The following is a 21,938-nucleotide window of genomic DNA, read 5'->3' as shown; positions in this document are numbered from 1 at the left end:
CCCGGAGACGATTGAGTAGACTTTTGTCCGCATCTTCGTATGTGTGTATTGACACCACTTGCACCAATGACAGCATTCAACCTTTCAGGCATGTTCCTGATTAATGTGGTAACGTTCTGTTGATGAATCATTTCCCATCCTTCCAGGACTGCGTTCCGTAGGTCCTGCAGGGTGTCTGGATAGTGCTGACAGACTTTCATCACCAGCTGGCCCTGAACGTGCTCTATAGCAGGCCAACCCATAGCATGTGTTCCTGCTCATCCAAGAACTCTTGCACAATTCTCGTAACATTTGGGCGTGCATTGCTGTACATTAGTGTAAAATCATCACCAATAAATAGAGCAAAAGGAACAACGTGCTCCAGAAAGATTTCCTCCACATACCGATGTGCAGTAGGGCTCTCATGCCCCACGAAGACCAAATCCGCCCTTGCAGCTGTATTGATTCCTGTCCACACAATCACAGAACCACCACGAATAGGCTACCTGGATGAGACTGTGCAAGGTGAATATCTTTCCCCTGGAGTTCTACAGACCCTGTCTCTTCCGTCAGGTGACCAGAGGCCAAATCGTGACCCGTCGGTTAACAACAATTGATTCCATTTTTGCACTGTCCAGCCAAGATGTTCCCCTGTGAAACGTTGTCGAGCTGTGCAGTGTCCTCTGGTGAGTTCCGGAACTGTTGCAGGTCTAGCCGGTTGCCGTGGCCGAGCGGTTCTAGGCGCTTCAGTCGGGAACCGCGCCGCTGCTACGGTCGCAGGTTCGAATCCTGCCTCGGTCATGGATGTGTGTGATGTCCTTAGGTTAGTTAGGTTTAAGTAGTTCTAAGTCTAGGGGACTGATGACCTCAGATGTTAAGTCCCATAGTGCTTAGAGCCATTTGAACCATATTTGTAACAGGTCTTGTGGACCCCCCAGGGGGTCCACAACTCTTTTGTGGATACGTGCGTGGCGAGCACGGGGCCCCGAGCCATTGCAGCCTTCTTTCTCTCCCGGGCTGCATTTCCTTTCCCTTCCCCTCCTTTCCCCTCCATGCTCCTTTCCCCTCGCCCTCTCCTCTCCCTCTATTGGTGTCCTTGCTTATGTTGGCCCCCGCTATCCTCCTGGTTCTGTTGGTTTTACACTCCGGCTTTATTGCATAATCATCTCCTCCTTTTGGCATTCTTTGGTCCCCCTCTGGGGTTTGACCTCCATTACAAAATTTCGCCTCCGTAGTGTGAGCCATTTGGGGAAGAGCACCTTACCTAGTGTCTCCGACATGCGCCCTCCTAGTACATTCCACCTTTTCTATCACGTCGTTGTCTGATGCTAGGGTGCATAGCCAGCACGGTAGCCAGCCCGTGTGGTGGAGTCGCTATGTACCCTTTTGGTTGAGCCCCCTGAACACACAGGGATCACACTTCTGATACCTGAGCTGTGACCTCCTCATGCATGCCTTGGAGTGGTTGCTCGTCATCCTGGAGCATCGGAACTCCCGGCAATGGCCGCCGTGCCAGACGGCCCTTGCTGTGGCTGGGTGGCGCCCGTGAGGAGAGCCCCTGATCGGAGTGGGTGGTATCAGGGCGGACGCTATGCAGATGAAACGCATACGGGTCCAAAACTCTGGCCGTTCTTCTGCGGCCGTCTCTCTGCGTGGAACTGATTCCTCAAGTACTGCTTCTCTTGCCCCTTCGGCCTTCCCTTCCATGGCTATCCCCTGGGAAGAGGGTCAGGCCCGTCGTCTAGGGGCAAAACCTTTCCCCCGTTATCTAGTTTGCACCAGGACTGATGGAGATACTTTCACCAGTGTCAAACCTTTATTCTTTGTGGAACACATTGAAGACAAGTTTGGCGAAGTGGACTCGCTGAGCAAGATGCGGTCGGGTTCGTTGCTGATAAAAACTGCTTCAGCTGCCAAATCTGCGGCCCTTCGTGCCTGTACCCATCTTGGCACAATTCCTATGTCCATTACCCCTCACCAGTCTCTAAATATGGTACAAGGTGTAATTTTTCACAAGGACCTCATCCTTCAGACTGATGAGGAACTTCGGGAAAATCTCGGACGGCGGGGTGTTCATTTTGTTCGGCGTGTTCAGAAGGGTCCTAAAGATAATTGTATTGATACTGGTGCCTTTATCCTGGCCTTTGAAGGGATACCCTTCCTGAGAAAGTTAAGATTATGGTCTATCGCTGTGATGTGAAGCTGTACATCCCACCTCCTATGAGGTGTTTGAAGTGCTTGCGTTTTGGCCACATGTCTTCTTGCTGTTCCCAGGCCCCTCTCTGTGGTGACTGTGGACGTCTACTCCATGAGGGGAGTCCCTGTGTTCCCCCTCCTGTATGTGTAAATTGTCACGGTAGTCATTCTCCACGTTCACCAGATCGCCCAGTATATAAGAAAGAAAAAAAGATACAGAAGTCCCTCGATCGTTTAACCTACACAGAGGCCCGTAAGAAATATGCACGACTGCACCCTGTGTCCATGACATCTAGTTACGCCTTGGTTACATCTTCACCCCTTCCTCCCCCTTCCTTACCCCCATCCCGGACCCCTCTCCTCCCCCCCTCCCCTGCGGCTCCCACACCTTCTCCTATGGGCGCTGCTCCACCTCCCCAGCCGGAGAAGTGTCCCACTCCTTCGGCGTCTGCCGGTCAAGGGCGCCTCTCCCGGGATGCCCCTTCCCGGCACCTTCCAGGTCAAAGGTCTGCTGCCGCGCGGCGACCGCGAGAGCCGCGGTCTGTCGGCCCCCAGGTCGCCCGGTCTCTTTCTGTTCCTGATCTTGCTGCAGCTGGCTCCTTTATGCCACACAGCCCTCCTCGATCTCAGCCTGAAAAGAAGAAGAAACATAAGTCCCGGGACAAAGAGCCTCTGGTGTCACCGAAGGTCCCTTCCTCGGCTTCACAACGGGATTCTGACCTGTCGTTCATGGATGTCGCCCCCTCCTTGTCAGTGACGGGTGGGGACCCGGCGGTATGACTGGATTTAGCGTGTTCAACCCTCATTTAAACCATCGTTCTGTGGTTCCCCAATGGAATTGTAATGGATACTATCGGCACCTTCCGGAATTGCAATCCCTTCTTGCGTCCTACTCTGCAGCTTGTGTGGTTCTCCAGGAATCTCATTTTACTGACGCTCACTCACCGACCCTCCGTGGGTTCCGTGTTTTCTGTCGAAATCGGGTCGGACCCTTGCGGGCTTCTGGTGGCGTTTGTACGTTGGTCCATACAGACATTGCTAGCACGTGGATTCCTCTCCAAACTACATTGGAAGAGGTTGCTGTTAGGGTCCACTTAGACTCTGCAGTCACAGTTTGCAATCTTTATCTCCCTCCTGACAGGACTCTTACACCTGCTGCCTTAACCGCCCTTCTTCAGCAACTTCCTCCTCCTTGGGGATTTTAATGCTCATCATCCTTTGTGGGGCAGTGCCTTTCCATCTAGACGAGGTCTTCTTATAGACCAATTTATTGCAGACCACGACCTGTGCCTTCTTAATGATGGCTCCCCTACTCATTTCAATGCCGGTCATGGTACCTTTTCTGCCATTGATCTTTCTCTTTCTTCTCCCTCTCTCCTCCATTCATTACACTGGTCGCCACACGACGACCTTTGTGATAGTGACCATTTCCCGTTGATTATCACGCTCCCTTCCCGCTCCCCGATGGACAGGTTACCTCGTTGGTCTTTCCACCGCGCCGATTGGCCTCTATACATTGCACAGGTCGAGTTTTCTCCCTCTTTGTCGGGTTGTATTGATGACGTCCTACGTGACGTGTCTGACGCGATTGTTCACGCTGCTAGCCTTGCTGTCCCGTGCTCATCTGGACCATTTCGTCGCCGGCAAGTCCCGTGGTGGAGTACGGCCATTGCCATTGCCATCCGTGATCGCCGTCGAGCTTTGCAACACTTTAAGAGGCACCCATCTGTAGCCAGCCTTACTACCTTTAAACGCCTCCGTGCTAAAGCCCGTTATTTAATCAAACAGGGTAAGCGGATATGTTGGGAACGATTTGTTTCTTCCCTTGGTTCTACTGTCCCTCTGTCACGGGTATGGGCTGCACTTCGTTCTCTCCAAGGTTGCCATCGGCAGTCCACCCTCCCAGGCCTTCACCTCCCAGATGGCATTTGTACGGACCCATTAGTTCTTGCAGAACATCTTGCGACCCATTTTGCAGTGGCGTCAGCGTCAGCCTCCTATCCAGCTGCTTTCCTTCATCAAAAACAGCTGGCTGAAGCTTCCACCTTATGTTTCACCCCTTGTGAGTCAGAATCTTACAACGAACCTTTTACTGAATGGGAATTTCTTTCTGCTCTATCTTCTTCTCATGATACGGCCCCTGGCCCAGATTCCATTCATAACCAACTGCTTCAACATCTCAGTGCTCCACAACGGCAACATCTTCTTTGGGTGTTTAACCGTATCTGGCTCCAGGGTGACTTCCCTTCTCAGTGGAGGGATAGCATTGTGGTTCCTGTCCTTAAACCTGGTAAGAACCCCCTATCTGTTGACAGCTATCGGCCAATTAGTTTGACCAATGTTGTTTGTAAGTTACTTGAACGGATGGTAGCCCGTTGGCTCAGTTGGGTCCTCGAATCTCGGGATCTATTGTCGCCTTACCAGTGTGGCTTTCGAGGGGGACGGTCTTCAATCGAGCATTTACTTCGCTTGGAATCCGCAGTTCGGCAGGCTTTTTCCCAGCGCCGCCATTTGGTTGCAGCGTTTTTTGACCTTCGCAAGGCCTATGACACAGCCTGGCGCCATCACATCTTACTTACCCTTCATCAGTGGGGTCTTCGGGGCCCACTCCCAATTTTTATCCGCCAGTTCCTGATCCATCGGTCATTCAGAGTTCGAGTTGGTACTGCTTTTAGTTCCTTCTTTTCCTCATTGCTATCGATGGTCTTGTGGCCTCTGTCGGTCCCTTGGTCGCCCCTGCCCTGTATGTGGATGATTTCTGCATTTGGGTTAGTTCCTCCTCGATGGCATCTGCAGAGCGGCAGCTCCAGGTAGCTATACGGCGTGCCTCTGCATGGACCCTCTCACACGGGTTTCAATTCTCTCCTTTAAAATCGCGGGTGGTCCACTTCTGTCGCTGTACTATGATCCACCCTGATCCAGAGCTCTATCTCGCTGCACAACGATTGCCTGTGGTCCCACAGTTTCGTTTCCTGGGTCTTCTTTTTGACAACAAGCTCACTTGGCTGCCCCATATCAGACTCCTGAAGGTAGGATGTTTCCGTAAACTCAACGTCCTTCGCTTCCTTGCCCACTCCTCTTGGGGTGCGGACCATTCCCTTCTTCTCCGTCTTTATCGTGCTCTAGTTCTGTCTCGCTTGGACTATGGTTGTCAAGTTTATGGTTCAGCTGCTCCTTCCACACTGCACGTGCTGGATCCAGTCCACCATCGTGGTATCCGTTTGGCCACCGGTGCCTTCCCTACTAGCCCTGTTGATAGTCTCCTGGTTGAAGCTGGGATCCCCCCCTTTCTGTTCGGCGGTCCCAGCTTCTGGTGTCTTATGCACTCACTATCCGTTCCTCTGCCACTCATCCTTCCTATTCTATCCTGTTCCCAGACCATGGACGTCGCCCACCCGACTCCCGCCCTCGGGCGGGTGTACCGGTTGGGCTGCGCCTTGCGTCTCTTTGCCGCCGTGATTTTCAGCTTCCTTCTTTGTCCTGTCTTCCTCGCTCCCTCCCCTCCACCCCTCCTTGGTTAGTTCCTCGGCCTCGACTTCGGATGGATCTCCGCCGCGGTCCGAAAGATTCCATCCCCCCGGTGGTGATCCGTTCCTTTTTCCGCCAAATTTCATGGGAGTTTCGGGATGCTGTTGTTTTTTACACTGATGGCTCTAAATCTGCTGATCGTGTTGGGTATGCCTTCACGTCCTCTGTTGGAACGGAAAGTCATCTGCTGCCACCTACATGTGGGGTGTTTACTGCGGAATTGATGGCAATTTCCCAGGCCCTTACCTTTATTAAACAGTCCCAACACAATCGCGTTTTGTTATGCACGGACTCGATGAGTGGCCTTCTTGCTATTGACCGGTGTTTTTCGCGCCATCCCTTGGTCTCTGCCATCCATGACCATCTCGCTCATATTCACCGTGCTGCTTGTTCTATTGACTTCCTTTGGGTCCCTGGCCATGTGGGTATCCCGGGTAATGAGCTCGCTGATCGTTTGGCTGGGGGAGCAGTTACTTACCCCCCGTTTTCTGTAGCCCCTCCTGCAGCGGATTTACGGCTTCACATCAAATCCCACTTCGCACAGTCATGGGCCAATTCTTGGGAGGCTACTCCCCTGTCTAATAAACTTCGTGCAATTAAGGTGACACCAGGCCCGTGGCGTTCTTCCTTTCGCATCTCCCGAAAGGACTCGACCACACTGTGTCGTCTCCGCATTGGCCATACTCGGTTGACCCATGGTTTTCTTTTGCGTGATGAGCCACCCCCACTATGTGGTTGTGGAGCCTTCCAGTCAGAAGCCCACATTTTGGTTGAATGCCCCCTTCTTTTGGCTCTGCGTGCTAAGTACAGACTCCCCCACACTTTACCTTTGATGTTGGCTGACGATTCCCGGATGGTCTCTCTGGTTCTCAGTTTCCTCCGGGAAAGTGGTTTTTATTCTCAGTTTTAAGGTTTTTAATCTCTCTCTGGTGTTGGGACAGGGCGGTGAGTGTTTGGGTGTCTCCCACTGTAAGCAGTGTTCGGAGATTCCTGATTCACCTCCCTGACCGAATTCCTCTTTTCTTCCCCTTTTACTCTGTTTTTACCTTTTTTTAAAGGCTTGGTTAGTCTTTCTATTCCCATACGTACTTTCTACATTATAGCAGTTGTACCTTTTAAGTCACAGGTGGTCTTGCCTATGCTGCTTCAGCATAGTGTTGGGTTCGTTCACTTGCCGACTTCCCTCATTTTGTTTTTTACCAATGACAACATGACTGCCTTTTTACGTTTTTTCCCTTTTTCCGTTTTATTGTTCTGACTTTACTGAGTTGTTCCATTAGCGGAATGGCGCATATTTGAAACAAGGGACTGATGACCTTGCTGTTTGGTCCCTTAAACCTCAACCAACCAACCAAGGTCTTGTGGACTGAAGATTGGCTTCTTCCGGTCTTCTTCAAACGGTTCCCTCACTAAGATTGACTGCTCGAAGCTAGTGGAGTCGATTTCGTGCTTCAATAGGTGTAGTGTGATGGTTGCGGAGAACCTGGAGTTGTGAGAAGGGGTCATCTTTCTCTGATGTTGCTCTTCTCGGGCCTGTACCTGGTCTCCTTGCAAAGCCTCGAGTTTCCGTGTGCCTTCGTACAGTTCCATACATCGTGTAAAGTGTAGTCATCACCACTTCTGCAACGTATTGCATGCCGCGGTCATCTTTCACCAAAGCAACAGCTTTTGCAGCTCGTTCAGGGCTTAACGACATGTTTACTCCAGAAAACTGATTACAACAATCACAGAAAGAGCCTACAAACACGTGTGATTGAAAGGGAAAAATTCAGGGTACAACTGTAAGCGCTACAAGAGCGAGGAAACAAAAAATGGCTCTGAGCACTATGGGACTTAACATCTGTGGTCATCAGTCCCCTAGAACTTCGAACTACTTAAACCTAACTAACCTAAGGACATCACACACATCCATGCCCGAGGCAGGATTCGAACCTGCGACGGTAGCAGCCGCGCGGTTCCGGACTGCGCGCCTAGAACCGCTAGACCACCGCGGCCGGCAGCGAGGAAACATTATTCGCTCACATTCAGTGATGTGTTTTTTAGGCTAGTGCAATAGACAATCAACACTTCATTGTTTGTTCGCAAAGCAGCGCGTACTCCGTCTAAAAAAAATTGATTGAAGTGCTTCACTTTGATTAAACAGATAATTATACAATAATTGCACATCATTTATTCAGTGTTGAGTTTTTCGTGCGGGTCAGTGTACATCTGAAAAGTGGTGCCTATTCAAATTCCGCATCGGAACACGAAAGTGGCACTAGTAGCGCCGCAATGAGGATGCAAATCAGGTTTGCTGTAAATACACGGTCGTGTGCGTTAGTTACTTTTGAGACTGGACGTGATGAGTTGATGTTAGTCAAGAATGCCTTTAAGGCAACAAAGACGCCATTATTAACACCTCAGTAAGTTTTATGAGGTCATGTAATAGGGCTACAAGAAGCTGTATGTTCCTTCCACAATACTGCAGAAAGACTCGGCAGCAATGAAGCCAATAAATATGATTGCTGCCGGCGGTGGTCAAGAGAATGATCAGTCGCAAGAAGATGGGGCTCAGGATAGCCACGTGGTATTACCGAGAGGGAAGACCATCGTGTTCGGCGTATGGCTCTGGAGCACCATACTGCATCTGCAACAGCAACTGGAGCAGCAGTTGGCCTCCTAATGACACAACGAACTGTTGTATCTATGATAGGTCCCAGCCAGACACCTTGTAGCATGCATTTCACTGACCACAAACAATCGCCATTTGCGACTTCAGTGGAGTCAAGCGAGGCTTGTTGGAGGGTAAGGTGGAGGTCTGCTGTGTTTTCTCGTGAAATTTCGTTCTTCCTTGGTGCCAGGATGGCCGTGTATTGGGTAGAAAGAGACCAGCTGAGGGCCCGTAACCGACCTGGCTGTGTGCTGAACACATCCATAACCTGGAGGTATATTCTAGATATGATTTCGTATGGCAGCAGGAGCATTCTCATGGTTATCTCACGCACGCTGACTGTAAATCTGTACATCAGTCTGGCGATTCGACCTGTAGGGCTGCCACTGACTAATGGCATTCCAGGGGGTGTTTTCCAACAGGATAATGCTAGCCTACATACCATTCGTGCAACACAACATGCTCTACGGAGCGTCGACATGTTGCCTTGGCCTACTCGATCACAAGATTTGGCTCCAATCAAGCACATATGGGACATCTTCAGCGACAATTCCAGTGTCATCCACGAACAGAATTAACCCTTCTGTATTGACCGACCAAGTTCAACAGGCACGGAACTCCATTATACAAACTGACATGGAAGGAGGAGGAGGAGATTAGTGTTTAACGTCCCGTCGACAACGAGGTCATTAGAGAGGAGCGCAAGCTAGGGTGAGGGAAGGATGGGGAAGGAAATCGGCCGTGCCCTTTCAAAGGAACCATTCCGGCATTTGCCTGAAGTGATTTAGGGAAATCACGGAAAACCTAAATCAGGATGGCCGGAGACGGGATTGAACCGTCGTCCTCCCGAATGCGAGTCCAGTGTGCTAACCACCAAACTGACATCTGGCATCTGTACAACACAATGCATGCATGTTTGTATGCTTGCATGCAGCGTTCTGACGGTTATAAAGGGTTATTAATGTACCAGCATTTCACATTTGCAATAGTTCGTCTCACTTACATTAGCCTGTGATCTTCCAGTGTTAGTCACTTAAATATGTTACCTAGTCAAATGTATTTCCAAAATTTCATTACCCTAAATAAATTATTTTTTGATGCGATTTTTCCCGTCGATGTAGTATAGTCCACGTGAAGCTCAATGATGTACTAAGCTCATACAATCTTTTAGATGTAGTAAGTTCCGACACTAGAATGACAGACACATGCTACACTAGAACAGATTATGCTAAAATCAAAAAATATGTTCAAATGTGTGTGAAATCTTATGGGACTTAACTGCTACGGTCATCAGTCCCTAAGCTTACACACTACTTAACCTAAATTATCCTAAGGACAAACACACATACCCATGCTCGAGGGAGGACTCGAACCTCCGCCGGGACCAGCCGCACAGTCCATGACTGCTACAATCAACAAACATGTTATAGATAAGGTAAATTACAGTCGCTTACAAGGGAAACTCCCCATTGCACCCCTGTCGGGTTTAGAGATAAAATAGCCCAGTGGACTGCCCGTCAAATACTGATCACAGATTCACCATGGAAAAAGGAAGAAGTGTACTGAGCTGCGAAAAAAGAAGCAAAATAGAAACTGATTGTGCCAATCCCGGGATTTGCAACATCGTGCGAAATGCAAGAATCAGCGCATCGTAGTTCTGTGGTCGCGGAGTTGAGCTGCAAAGTGGGAGACCCGTGTTCAAATCTCCCTAGTACCCAATTTTTTCACAATATTATGAACTTTCTGTCCAGTCATTGACGTGTATGTTCTCCATCCGTAGTCTTGGCAGTTATCATACTATACACTGGTTATAGAATGAGAGTCATGTGGTAAGATTATATTACCGTCACAAGCAAAGCTGATGAATAGTGAGAGCAGAAATAAAAACAACAAATGAATGTGAACTATGTCACAACAAAGGAATTCAAGAGTCAAAACTTGTGAAACGGAATGTGAGAATCATAATATGTGGTACTTTTTGTTCTACACAAGTACAACATAATATGATTCTCACATTCGCTTTGGTTAGAAAAATTTGCAAATTCATCTGTTATCAAGGAAAAGCATCTGAAGCAGTATATTTGCTAACATATGAAACCTTCACTCAGAAATTTAATTTATCAAGATTAATGTCGCCGTTTAGTACTATCTTGCGTATTAGAGGTTCATATTTTGTTGTGTGGATTTCTTCCTTACTAAGGAAATACGTACCTCAAATTAAATAAGACACTGCTTGGCAATTTAAAACTTTTTCAGTTTCTTTTGTTTGATTATCTGCACATGAACTGGAGCGTTTAATTCCTTTAATTTAAAATTTTCTTAAATGTAACGGATTTGCATTGTTTTACTGAGTTGGCGTGCTTTTTTAGTTGTTCCGTGCTTCCACAGATTTTCTAAACTTAGCGAGAGGTACAGAAATGAACACTACCCCTGCTTTTGAAGAGGTTCAATATCATATTTTAAATGCATCTCACACGGTTTACAAAAAGCCCCATCCTGATCGCGGCCAAGTATAAACAATTGTATCTGAACTCCCATTTTTCTGCTACTTTCAACGCACAGTTTAGGATGACAAGTCAGAAATAGAACATTTTTCTTTCGAAATTGAGGAAGAGTAACAGCAAATCCAATACGGTAAGCAATTAGCCACCACATTCCCTATCATTTCTTTCAATAGACTCACACTCATCTGTAGTTTCTGCAATAAGCTGTTTTTTTTATTAAAAAAGAAAGCAGATTAAGAGTTTTTTTGACATCGCATTTGCACCTTAAACACTTCTTTTTATACGACAAATTGACGAAGGCCGCACGTACATTGCATGATCACAGCACTCTTCCAAAGTAAAGCTACTGACTGTCAGTATAGTTCCATACAAGAACTAGAAATTTATTGCAGGAGTGGAAGCTTATTATTGTCGTATTGTTTATCAGGCGGTGGCCTGTTTGCACCTATCAGTACCGGTATATGTAGAGTTATCACGACTTGTCCATTGTTGATTCCAAACTCCGTAAACCGTGGCTGCTGGGACAGTTGAAATTTGTCAAAACAAAACAAGCTTCGTTGGTTGTTACACCAGCCCGTACGTTAATTTCAGTTGATACACTATTTTGACTTGCAATGTTATATGCAAATAGATATGAACTTCTCGGGGGTGGGGCGGATTTTTAATTTCCGGGCCGATGTTGCCCTCTCCTGGACCACCCACTGAATCCATCACTTAATTGTTTTAACATCTGTACAATGCATCGCTTACTATTTTTTTAAACTTGAGCCACAGTTCCTCTATAGGCCCCTGTTCTGAGCTAGAAGCTACGAGTTCCTCATTAAGAGCTACTACTTCTTCGTCTAGTTTCTACAGGTACACTTGTGTCACGTGATTTGACTTCAGTTTTTTTCCTTTTGAATAATCTAACAAAACATACTGCTACGTTTCTCTACTTTCCATTTTTCCATTTACCTGCGGAAAAGTGGCATTTGCTACGTCAAACAGCCTGATATTATCCACTGATGCCCAGTAGGCCTACAATTGCGTAATTACCCAGAATTAACGATAGGGGAGAGCAAGAAGAAATGTTATTGTGTCTTGGTTAGAACGGAAGACTTGTGTCAGGAAGCTGATGTGAAAGAGCAACCCGGTTTGATCGTATAACGAGACTGTGGAAATATAAAGTTTCCCTTCCCCAAATCCTCCGACATACGCTTCGGATGCGACACGCACTTTTGACATCCCTGACGCGCATGCGCAAACCTTATGGATGCAGTCGGTACAAATACGCCGAATGTGTAGGGTATGTGAAGAGGGTGAGGGGTGAAAGGTGTCGCGATGTGGTTTTGCGGTGGTATAGTTGAGTATATCAGCACTTTATGCTTACGAAAAAAGGAGGAATTTCTCTTTTTGCATGAAAGCGTTGATGTGCATTCAATAACTGCTATTTAAAGCGCACGGCTTGTGAAAGTGCACCGATTTCTAAGTTATTAACATCGTTTTTAACCACTAAAGGTACGTTAAAAGAAATAAAATCGTATACTGGTTAAACAGTAAGTTCCTACTCTGGAGATCATGAAGTCGTCTGCTATTATTTGTGAACCATTGCCGACGAGTGCGCAGTCGAGACGCTCGATATTGGAGCGGTATTGTTTATGTTTACTAGTTGTCTGTAGCGTACTATTTACTTGTACGCAACAACTGGAATTGCTCTCACTTTTTAAAACGTAGAAAAGAGTTTGTCCCCAATTTATTGAACAGACGCTTTTGTAGTGTCTTCGGTAAAAGATGAACCCTTGGTTTGTCACAGTGAAGATAACAGCTCCGTCCCTTTACGTGAAGGAGGGAAATTCAAATAAAGTTAATGTCAATGAATATGGAAAGTTATGTTATTAACTTCTGTAGCTTCAGTTCAAGGTTTAACCTCGAAGCTGTCAAACAACTCGAATACGCTGACTTGTAGACTCGTTGCTGAACAGTGATTTAATGCAGCTATAAAGGAACGAAAACACTAGACGCACTTTCAAACGTGGTAATCAATCAGTAACAAGAAGCACCCACTCGTATCAGCAACACGTATATTGAGGGTCGTTAGGTGCAAACCAATAGGCAATGAAAGAAGGAAGCGCAGAGTACAACATCAAAAAGTTTGACAAATGCGTTGAATGTTGATTCTTGAATCACATTGCCGTGTTTTTTGTGGGGGAAACTCTCCTGTAATTACTTCTCATATATTTTTTGCCATAGTGCCCATGTAATTTTTAATTTTTCGTCATGAATTACGAGCAGTTAATTAAAAATTCTTGTTTTTGAAAAATTTGTTTGTATTGGCATGGGGTAATAGTAAATGGTACACGAGTGGAATATGACTGTTACTATTTCATAGCTGTTAATCTAGTTGTGTGTCCTTACTAGAGATTCAGATGGTATTATGTTACAAAAAATGCTTCTGCCTTTAAATTTTTTAAAAAAAAGGTAGTTAAGGAAATTGTTTGTCCTTAACACAAATGTAATTTTTTTCTTTACTCTTACAGCTGCAAATGTAAGGATTAATCAGTCACCAAGAATGACGTCTACATTTCATGTCCGGAGAATTGTTTGCATTTTTCTTGGTCTCTGCTTCATATATATTGGAGTACAGATTGCTAGAACACATTTTGGGTATACTTATATAGATGACAGTGACAGAGAGGCCAGACTGTAAGTAACTTTTCTTATAATGACTGTATTACCTGTGTATTACACAACTTCCACTTGAGAATATGTATTGTTGTTACAGGAAATATATATCCAGCATGATTCAAGCTTCTCCTGATGAGACATGGCGAAAACTTGCGTAAGTATGTATGTTGATGAAGCTGTTGTAATTTTATCCAGAAGAATTCACTCCTCTCCCGTTGGCAAGAAAGCCAACAGTTATTTTCATCTTGTTAGTGGTCACTTTACAAAAGCAGTTGGTATATCTTAAACTTCAGTTACTTCTTAATCTATAGTGCAGTGATTTGAGCTGTATTCCTATAACTAAATATTCACTGCACATTGGATGTCTATAAGACAGAGGTCAGTGCTTGAGATTCTTAAATGAGGTTAACATTTTACTCTCACAGATCTGATATTTATTTATTTTAAATTCCATGAATCCATACTATGACAAATCACAAGGATGTTGAATGTGTCAGGTGGAACGAGTCAGGTTTACATAATTATAGGGAAACAATAAGAAAATGTTCAGTAATAAAAATGTAACAACTAGGAGAATAAACTTAAAGGTTGAAGTATAGTTAATAAGGTATAGTAAAGTCAACATAACATAAATTACTGAGAGTAACTTAATCTAAAGAAAAAAGGATATTTATAGGTTACCATGTTAAACAAGGAAGGCAAATTATGGCTGACACATTATAAACTGAAAGTCTCAGAACATAAATACAAATGGAAAATACAGGTTCACAAAAACAGTCATTGATTAACCTGCATGTGCTCAAGAAGACAGTAGAATACCAATTTAGATTTAAGTGTAGGCAGAGCATTACTGTGGACTTTAATATCTGATGGAAGAGAATTGAAACCTTTTTTGGCAGAATAGTGATCACCTGTTTGTGTAAGACTGATATGTTTTAGATCTCTGTGTCAATCATTTCTAGACTGTATTGTCAACATGGTATGCACTATTAGATCTAAAAAGAGAATGGTTCTTACAGACAAAAATCGTCAAACAAAGTAAGTATTGAGATGTTGTGGTTAACGTTTTGAACTTACAGAACAGATAACTGCAAGAATATATTTAATGACTACCTCTCATGATTCTAAATTCTCTCTTTTTGTGCAATAAAGATTTTTTGGGCCAAAGGCTGATTACCCCCAAAAAATTATACCATGTGACATGACAGAGTGAAAATTGCCAAAATAAGCAGCTTTGATACAATTCATTTCACCAACAGGGGTGATTACACAAAGAGCATAAGTTGACACACTGTGTCTTTTTTGATGGTCTAGCATATGCCCAGACCAATTTAACTTTGTAATCAATTAGAATGCCTGGAACTTAGAAGATTCAGAATGTAATATATTTAGATTTTCACAGTTAAGTGGATTACTTAATTTCCTTGTCGAGATGCATGAAATGGCATATGTTGAGCTTTTTAAGTACTTGGTGTTAAGCCATTAGACTTAAACCAGTATAAAATGTCAGAGCAAATTTGCACAGAGTGGGAGATTGTTGATTAAAGTAAGAAACACTTGAGGTCCCAAGGTGGACCTTGTGGCACTCCACACTTTAATGTAGTTCAGTTATTTTTTTTTTTATTTATTTATTTATTTATTTCGTATTCAATTAATCCGTATTGTGATAAATCACAAGGATGTGGAATGAGTCATGATTACATACAACAGATATAATACACATATATAAAATGACAAAAATGTACCATAAGATTATGAATAAGTTTGTAGGTTAAAATCAAATCAAAGGTATAGCTCAAGTAATATAAAACAATACCTAAAAAGGAAATATAGTACATTTTCCAAATTAAACAAATAATACACATATATAAAATGACAAAAATGTACCATAAGATTATGAATAAGTTTGTAGGTTAAAATCAAATCAAAGGTATAGCTCAAGTAATATAAAACAATACCTAAAAAGGAAATATAGTACATTTTCCAAATTAAACAGTTAATGTGATCTATAGCAAACAAATTTTTATCAGTATAAAAAATCATTGCTTTATCTGTAGATACTCATCAAGAGAATAGAAGGAATTTACCATTAGGTATTCTCTCAATTTACATTTAAAAGTAGGTAAGACATTAATGTGATCTTTAATACCTGATGGAAGGGAGTTGAAAATTTTTGTGGCTGAATAATGAACACCTTTCTGAACAAGACTTAAATGTTTCAGATCCCTGTGTAGATCATTTTTAGACCTAGTATTATGATCATGACATTCACTATTAGTTTTAAAAAGAGATAGGTTGTTAGAAACAAAAATCATCAAAGAAAATATGAATTGAGAGGTAAGTGTTAATATTTGTAACTTATGAAACAGACTTCTGCAAGAATATCTTGGATGAACACCACTCATGATTCTAACAGCTCTCTTCTGTGCAGTAAATATTTTTTTGGCTAAAGGCTTGTTGCCCCAAAATATTATGCCATACGACATGATAGAATGAAAATAACCAAAGTAGGCAGCTTTAGTAGCGTCCTCATCACCAATGGGGGTGATTACACGCAGAGCATAAGTTGCCACACTGAGCCTTCTATGTAGGTCTAAGATATGCTCAGATGAAACAGGATGCTCAGATGCTTAGATGAAACAGGACAGCCATCGGTACCATTAAGAATCGCATGCTGCTTTTTGCTGTGTTGTAACAATAAGCCTTTGTAAGAGGATATTGTGATCTGCAGTGTCAGAGGCTTTTGACAAGCCACAGAATGTTTCAGTAGGTGGAATTTTGTTATTTATTGATTCAAGAATTCCATTTGTGAGGAAATAGCTTACCCTGTTGATCTTTTTTTTTTAACCAAACTGGTTTTTGGTGAAGGCTGTTGTGAGTGTGAAAGTGGTCTACAGTTCTTTTATACTGATCCATCTTGATGTTGACTTCTTGATGGAAGATAAATCCACATGTAATGCCATTTATTTACATGTGCATAGTAATATAATCATTGTCTTGTTACTGGTCACTGTCTGATATAGACTTAATGTTCAACCTCCTGCGCACAAAATATTAGTAGAAGGCCAAACACAGAAGAACCGTATTGCTAAGGAGGTAACCCATGCAAGAAATAAACTGAATTTAGAAACATTAAACTAAGTCCCTTGTAATAAGAGACCCTTTTCTGAAAGGGAGCTACAGACTAAGCATATAACTATTCAGAAGATTTGTAGGTCTTCATAAATGGGAGAACGAAGGAAAGTAACAAAACGGACTTAGGCCACCTGCCATGTGAATATTACTGAAAGCATGTAAGTCCTCAAAACATAGCAAACATTTTGAATGGATATTTTAACTGCAGTGCATAAAATGATAGCAAAACATTAGACATATGAAATGAGTATAGTGCCAAAAATCTCAAGCATGAATTTTGTTCTGAAGTAACTATGACAGAGCTTTTAAACATGATTAAAAAAAAAAAATAAACTCCACCCGAAGAGGGCAAGAAGTACCCAAAGGTACTGACCGGCTACCTTGTCATCCTCAATTGAAAGGCATCACTGGACGTGGATAATAAAAATGAAAATCAAACACTCATCTGCCCTAGATGGTGTTTCATTATCTCTCTCAAAAGTATATGGTTACTTGTGTTCTGAATGCCACGATAGAGGAGTAATTTTCATTGAAAATAAATAATCATTAAGCAAGAAAACGGAAGTGAATTATGAAACTGACAACCAGTATCACTGATCTCGCTTTTTGCGAAAATCTATGATATAGTATTAAAGAAGGCATGAGTGTAAGTCTTAGGACAAATTTATAATGCTTTTGAAATGTGATGTCATTTTTTAAGGAGATGGCATCTGGGATATTTTTGTTTGTATATTTCAGCTATAGATGACAGTAATATGTTCTGTTCATAATATATCATTTATTTCTTGTTGGTGGTAGCTTAGAATGTGTTTTTTGTTAGCCTGATAGAGTTCTAGTGGAGATGGTGATCAACTGAGGGTAACAGTATTTTGTATTGTGAAATGCATGTAATGTGAGGTCTAGGTTAGTTTGGAAGGTGGTAGTTTGATTGGGAATTGGAGAAACCAATGAATGTGACAGGTCAGTGTTCTTTTATTTATACCCCCCCCCCCCCCCCCTTCCCATGGACGTCCCATTAGTATGTCTCAGTTTATTTTGTTAATGTATCCTTGTTGTTAGTTATGTCAACCATTGGTCATTGCTTAAGGCTCGTACCTTCGCCAAGTTAATGACCATCAGTCCATAAACCAACTGGTTAACTAATCCTGGGTTTTTGACGGCATGAAGGTTATCTATACAGTGCAAAGGAGGAACCTGGAAATGAAACAGTCTTCAATACTGAAAATGCAAATAAGTATCTAATTCAAAACTATCTCTCTAAATTAATCCAAAGTAATTGGTGTGATATTTAAGACCAGAAGTAGTGAAAAAAAGTGAACAGCACAAAGCTTTTATAAACTAATGTAGATAAGTATCAATCAAACAAGGTAAGTATTTGACACGAGGGAGAGTGATCATGCTGATACACTGTGTAAAACAGATAAGTCCACAGATTTTCCTGATCTACAACATTGCTACAGTTACTTGAGAAGTGCATATACTGGCTACACAAAAGGGAAAGAAGAGTCTAAAGCCACCCTCATTTTTATTACCTACCCCATTCCCATAAGTGATACAAAATGCATAAATTATACCTACAGATTTATTTATTCCTATTAAAGAATTCATCTCTGGTATAAAAGGAGTTGCCAGGGCAATATGATTTAAGTTTATTTTTGAAACTATTACTGCCGCCTGTCAGATATTTTATTTCATCTGGTAATTTATCGAAAAGTTTTACAGTGGCCTGTTTGACCCATTTCTGTGCCAAAGATGGGTTAAGTAGAGGACAGTGTAAGTCTTTCTTTCTTCTGGTATTATAGTCACAAATTTCATTGTTGTTTTTAAACTGGTCCCTGTTGTAGAGAACGAATTTCATTACTGAATAAAAGGCTGATGTAAGAATTCCTAACCTTTTAAACAGATGCCTACAAAATGTGCGACTATGAGCCCCGCACATTATTCTGACCACTTTCTGTTGAACAGTGAATACCTTTTGCCTAAGTGTTGAGTTACCCCAAAATATTATTCTGCTTGACATCAGAGTGAAAGTATGCAAAGAATGTTAGCTTACTAATTTCTATATCCTCAAAATGGCAATTATTCTGATTGCAAAAGTTGCTGAACCTAGTCCCTTTAGGACATCCAAAATATGATTTTTTTTCCAATTAAGATTCTCACCTATGTGTACACCCAAAAACTTGGTATGCTCTACCCTTGCTACTGACTTCTATTGATGTTTTATATTTATTGAAGGAACTGTACTCCTTGCAGCAGAAAATTGGATGTACTATTTTTTTCCCCCTCAAAGTTCAGAGCAATCCCATTTGCAGAAAACCAGTTAATAACTTTTCCAAAGACATTATTTGTATCATTTTCTATTGGAGTTTCTTTTACTGGATTAATAATGATGCTTGTGTTTCCAACAAACAGTGTCAGTCTAGCTTCTTGTTTCAGATAAGTAGGGAGGTCATTCACATATATTTGCAACAGGAGGGGAACCATGATCAAGCTCTGTGGAACACCCAATGCAATTTCATCCAAAATAGATGAAGTTGCAAACTTCATAAATCACTTAAACCATATAAAGAAACATTTTGCTTCCTGTTCTATAGATATGACTTAAATCACTCATATGCCATTCCATTTACACAATAGAATTGTAGGTCTAGAGCCTAGCGCTGATACCTCTGGATCACAGGGTCCCAGGTTCGATTCCCGGCCAGGTTGAGGATTGGCTGCCCGGGGACTGGGTGTTTGTGTTGTCCTCATCATTCCAGTCTCATTTCTGAAAGCGGCTAGATTGGACTGTGCACAGATTGGGAATGTGTACGGGCGTTGATGGCCGCGCAGTTGAATGCCTCACAGACCAATCGTCATCACCATCATCATCATTATCAGTAGAATTGTAATTTCTATAACATAATGTCATGGTTCACACAATCAGATGCTTTGGATAAGTCACAGAAAATTCATATTGATGATGTTTTACTATTTAAAGTCTCCAGTATGTGGGCAGTGAAACTGTATATTGCTGTTTCAGTGGAACAGCATTTTTGAAATCCGAACTGTGATTTACCAAGTATCACATTACTTTTGAGATGGCTAACAACTCTTGAGTGCAATACTTTCTTGACGATTGGCATGTGATGTCCCCTTTTTTTGTGAAGAGGCTTGACAGTAGTATATTTTAACCTGTCTGGGAAAATACCTCGAGTTAGTGATGCGTTACATATGTGACTCAGAACATCAGCTGTAACTGCACAACATTGTTTTAATATTTTGTTAGAGATCTCATTTACTCCAATAGAACATTTATTTTTCAAATATTTAACGATTGTCCTTAGATCTGTTGAGTATGACGACGAGTGAATGAGTGTACAAATGAGTTTAAATTTATACTAGGTGTAGAGAAGAGTGCAAGAAAGCTATCTTAATGATCAGTGAAAAGGAATATCAGAATCCAGTGTCATATTTATGTTTAATGTCGTTTACTGTCTATATTACTAATTTTTAGTCAAATCCGTCACATGTTATAATATCATTTGGAATTGATTTATTTTGATAATTTAATGTTGTAATGGTTTTAATCATCAGAGCTGGAGGCCAGGCATGTAGACATCCCTATCTGGAAGTAAACAATCCAGATATAATGAAATTCATCAAAGATCTTGGACCTATAAAGTGCTCAGATGAACAAGATTGGGTTGAGATGGATGGCAGTACTGCTCGTATAACAAGTACTGCACGCAAAAAATATGGAGACATTGAGTGTGGATTTACAGGTATATAACATTTTATTTTAGTATGTTTATCAAACATGTAATTATTGTGTTTCTATTCACATTTATAACTTCTGCAAATGGCTTTAACAGGAAAAATTAGTGGAGAATTTCACTTGCATATAAGACATTGTGTTCTTTTAATCATATCAAAAAAGATAGGGATGGGGGTGTGCAACCAGTCTAGTTGTACATTAACAGGCAGAAGCAGATGTTGCTGGAAACTTCTCTAAAGTATACTAACAGTAAATTATGTCAGGTGCTACTCACACTGGTATTTATGTGAGTTACTTTATCTTACACTACTCACCTGCTGTCTACCACTTCAGCCGGCCGAAGTGGCCGTGCGGTTAAAGGCGCTGCAGTCTGGAACCGCAAGACCGCTACGGTCGCAGGTTCAAATCCTGCCTCGGGCATGGATGTTTGTGATGTCCTTAGGTTAGTTAGGTTTAACTAGTTCTAAGTTCTAGGGGACTAATGACCTCAGCAGTTGAGTCCCATAGTGCTCAGAGCCATCTACCACTTCATCCTAGTTACTTATGTAACTTAATTTCAGAGACCACTATCAGCTGTCTGTGTACTAGAAATGAACATTTGTGTTAGTCAGAATTTATGTCAATGTGTCCCAATGTTCTGATAAATTATAAAAGAAGTGACCACTGAGGTAATCTTTTACTATGTGTTTGAAAGTTTAAGGGGATTTCAATTTCCCCACCTGCTGTCTATTGACAACTTTTTAAAGGCTTTTTCACCAGAACATAAGACTCAATTCTCAACCCTAAGCATGATGTATAGTATGTGTAGAAATTATTTTTACTTTTAGTTTTGTGGTTGTGAACATCACAGTTCATATTAAATACCCTATTATCATCAACCACCATACTGACTCATTAGTATAAAGATCCCAAGATTCCTGAAAAGGCTTCTTTAAGACATACAGTTATCAAGTTTACATAATACTCTAACTAAACACTTCTGTGTAATAAGTACAGGGTGACACACAGGAGACGGACGGTTTTTAATGAAATAATACTCAGCCAACTTTAAAATTAATGCATGCTTATTTACACAAAATCAAAGCTCATTATTTGCCATTTTAGTTAACAGAGTTATTTGTGAAAAATAATGTCGTCAAGGTGATGTCCATCATTTCGAATGCAGGAATCAAGTCTCTTTTCAAAATCCTCCATCACACCGACTAAAATCTCTGCAGGGATGGCAGCAATTTCTTGAATGATTGCATTCTCCAACTCATCCAAATTTAGTGGTTTGTGGTTATAGACACAATTCTTAAGGTACCCCCACAGAAAAAAGTCACATACTGACAAGTTGAGAGACCTGGGAGGTCAAGGAACATTGCCAAAACGTGAGATAATCCGGCCAGGAAACATGCGTCTAAGAACTGTCATTGAAGTGTTTGCAATGTGTGATGCTGCCCCATCCTGCTGGAACCAAATGCGTTGTAAAGGGATTTGTCGTCTTCTTAGTTCTGGTTTCAAGAATGTTTCAAGCATATGAATG

The 21,938-nt window shown here is 42.3% G+C and overlaps 1 protein-coding gene across 3 annotated transcripts in view; it reads left to right on the top strand.

Moving 5' to 3' along the window:
* The window catches only part of LOC124777213, a 482,077-nt gene that overhangs the window by 285,191 nt on the left and 174,948 nt on the right, over positions 1-21,938 (top strand). For 2 of the 3 annotated variants that reach the window (XM_047252529.1, XM_047252528.1), the window contains 3 exons: positions 13,374-13,539; positions 13,619-13,675; positions 20,233-20,420. In XM_047252529.1, coding sequence (XP_047108485.1) covers positions 13,406-13,539; positions 13,619-13,675; positions 20,233-20,420 — 379 coding nt within the window. In that variant the 5' untranslated portion in view covers positions 13,374-13,405. Of the gene's footprint in view, positions 1-12,151; positions 12,355-13,373; positions 13,540-13,618; positions 13,676-20,232; positions 20,421-21,938 lie in introns of those variants that run through there. The other variant, XM_047252531.1, reaches the window with a different exon arrangement.

Source organism: Schistocerca piceifrons, chromosome 2 (genome assembly GCF_021461385.2).
Source record: "Schistocerca piceifrons isolate TAMUIC-IGC-003096 chromosome 2, iqSchPice1.1, whole genome shotgun sequence".
NCBI lineage: Eukaryota > Metazoa > Arthropoda > Insecta > Orthoptera > Acrididae > Schistocerca > Schistocerca piceifrons.
The sequence above is the reverse complement of the archived record's forward strand: the minus strand, read 5'-3'. Positions and strand labels throughout refer to the sequence as shown.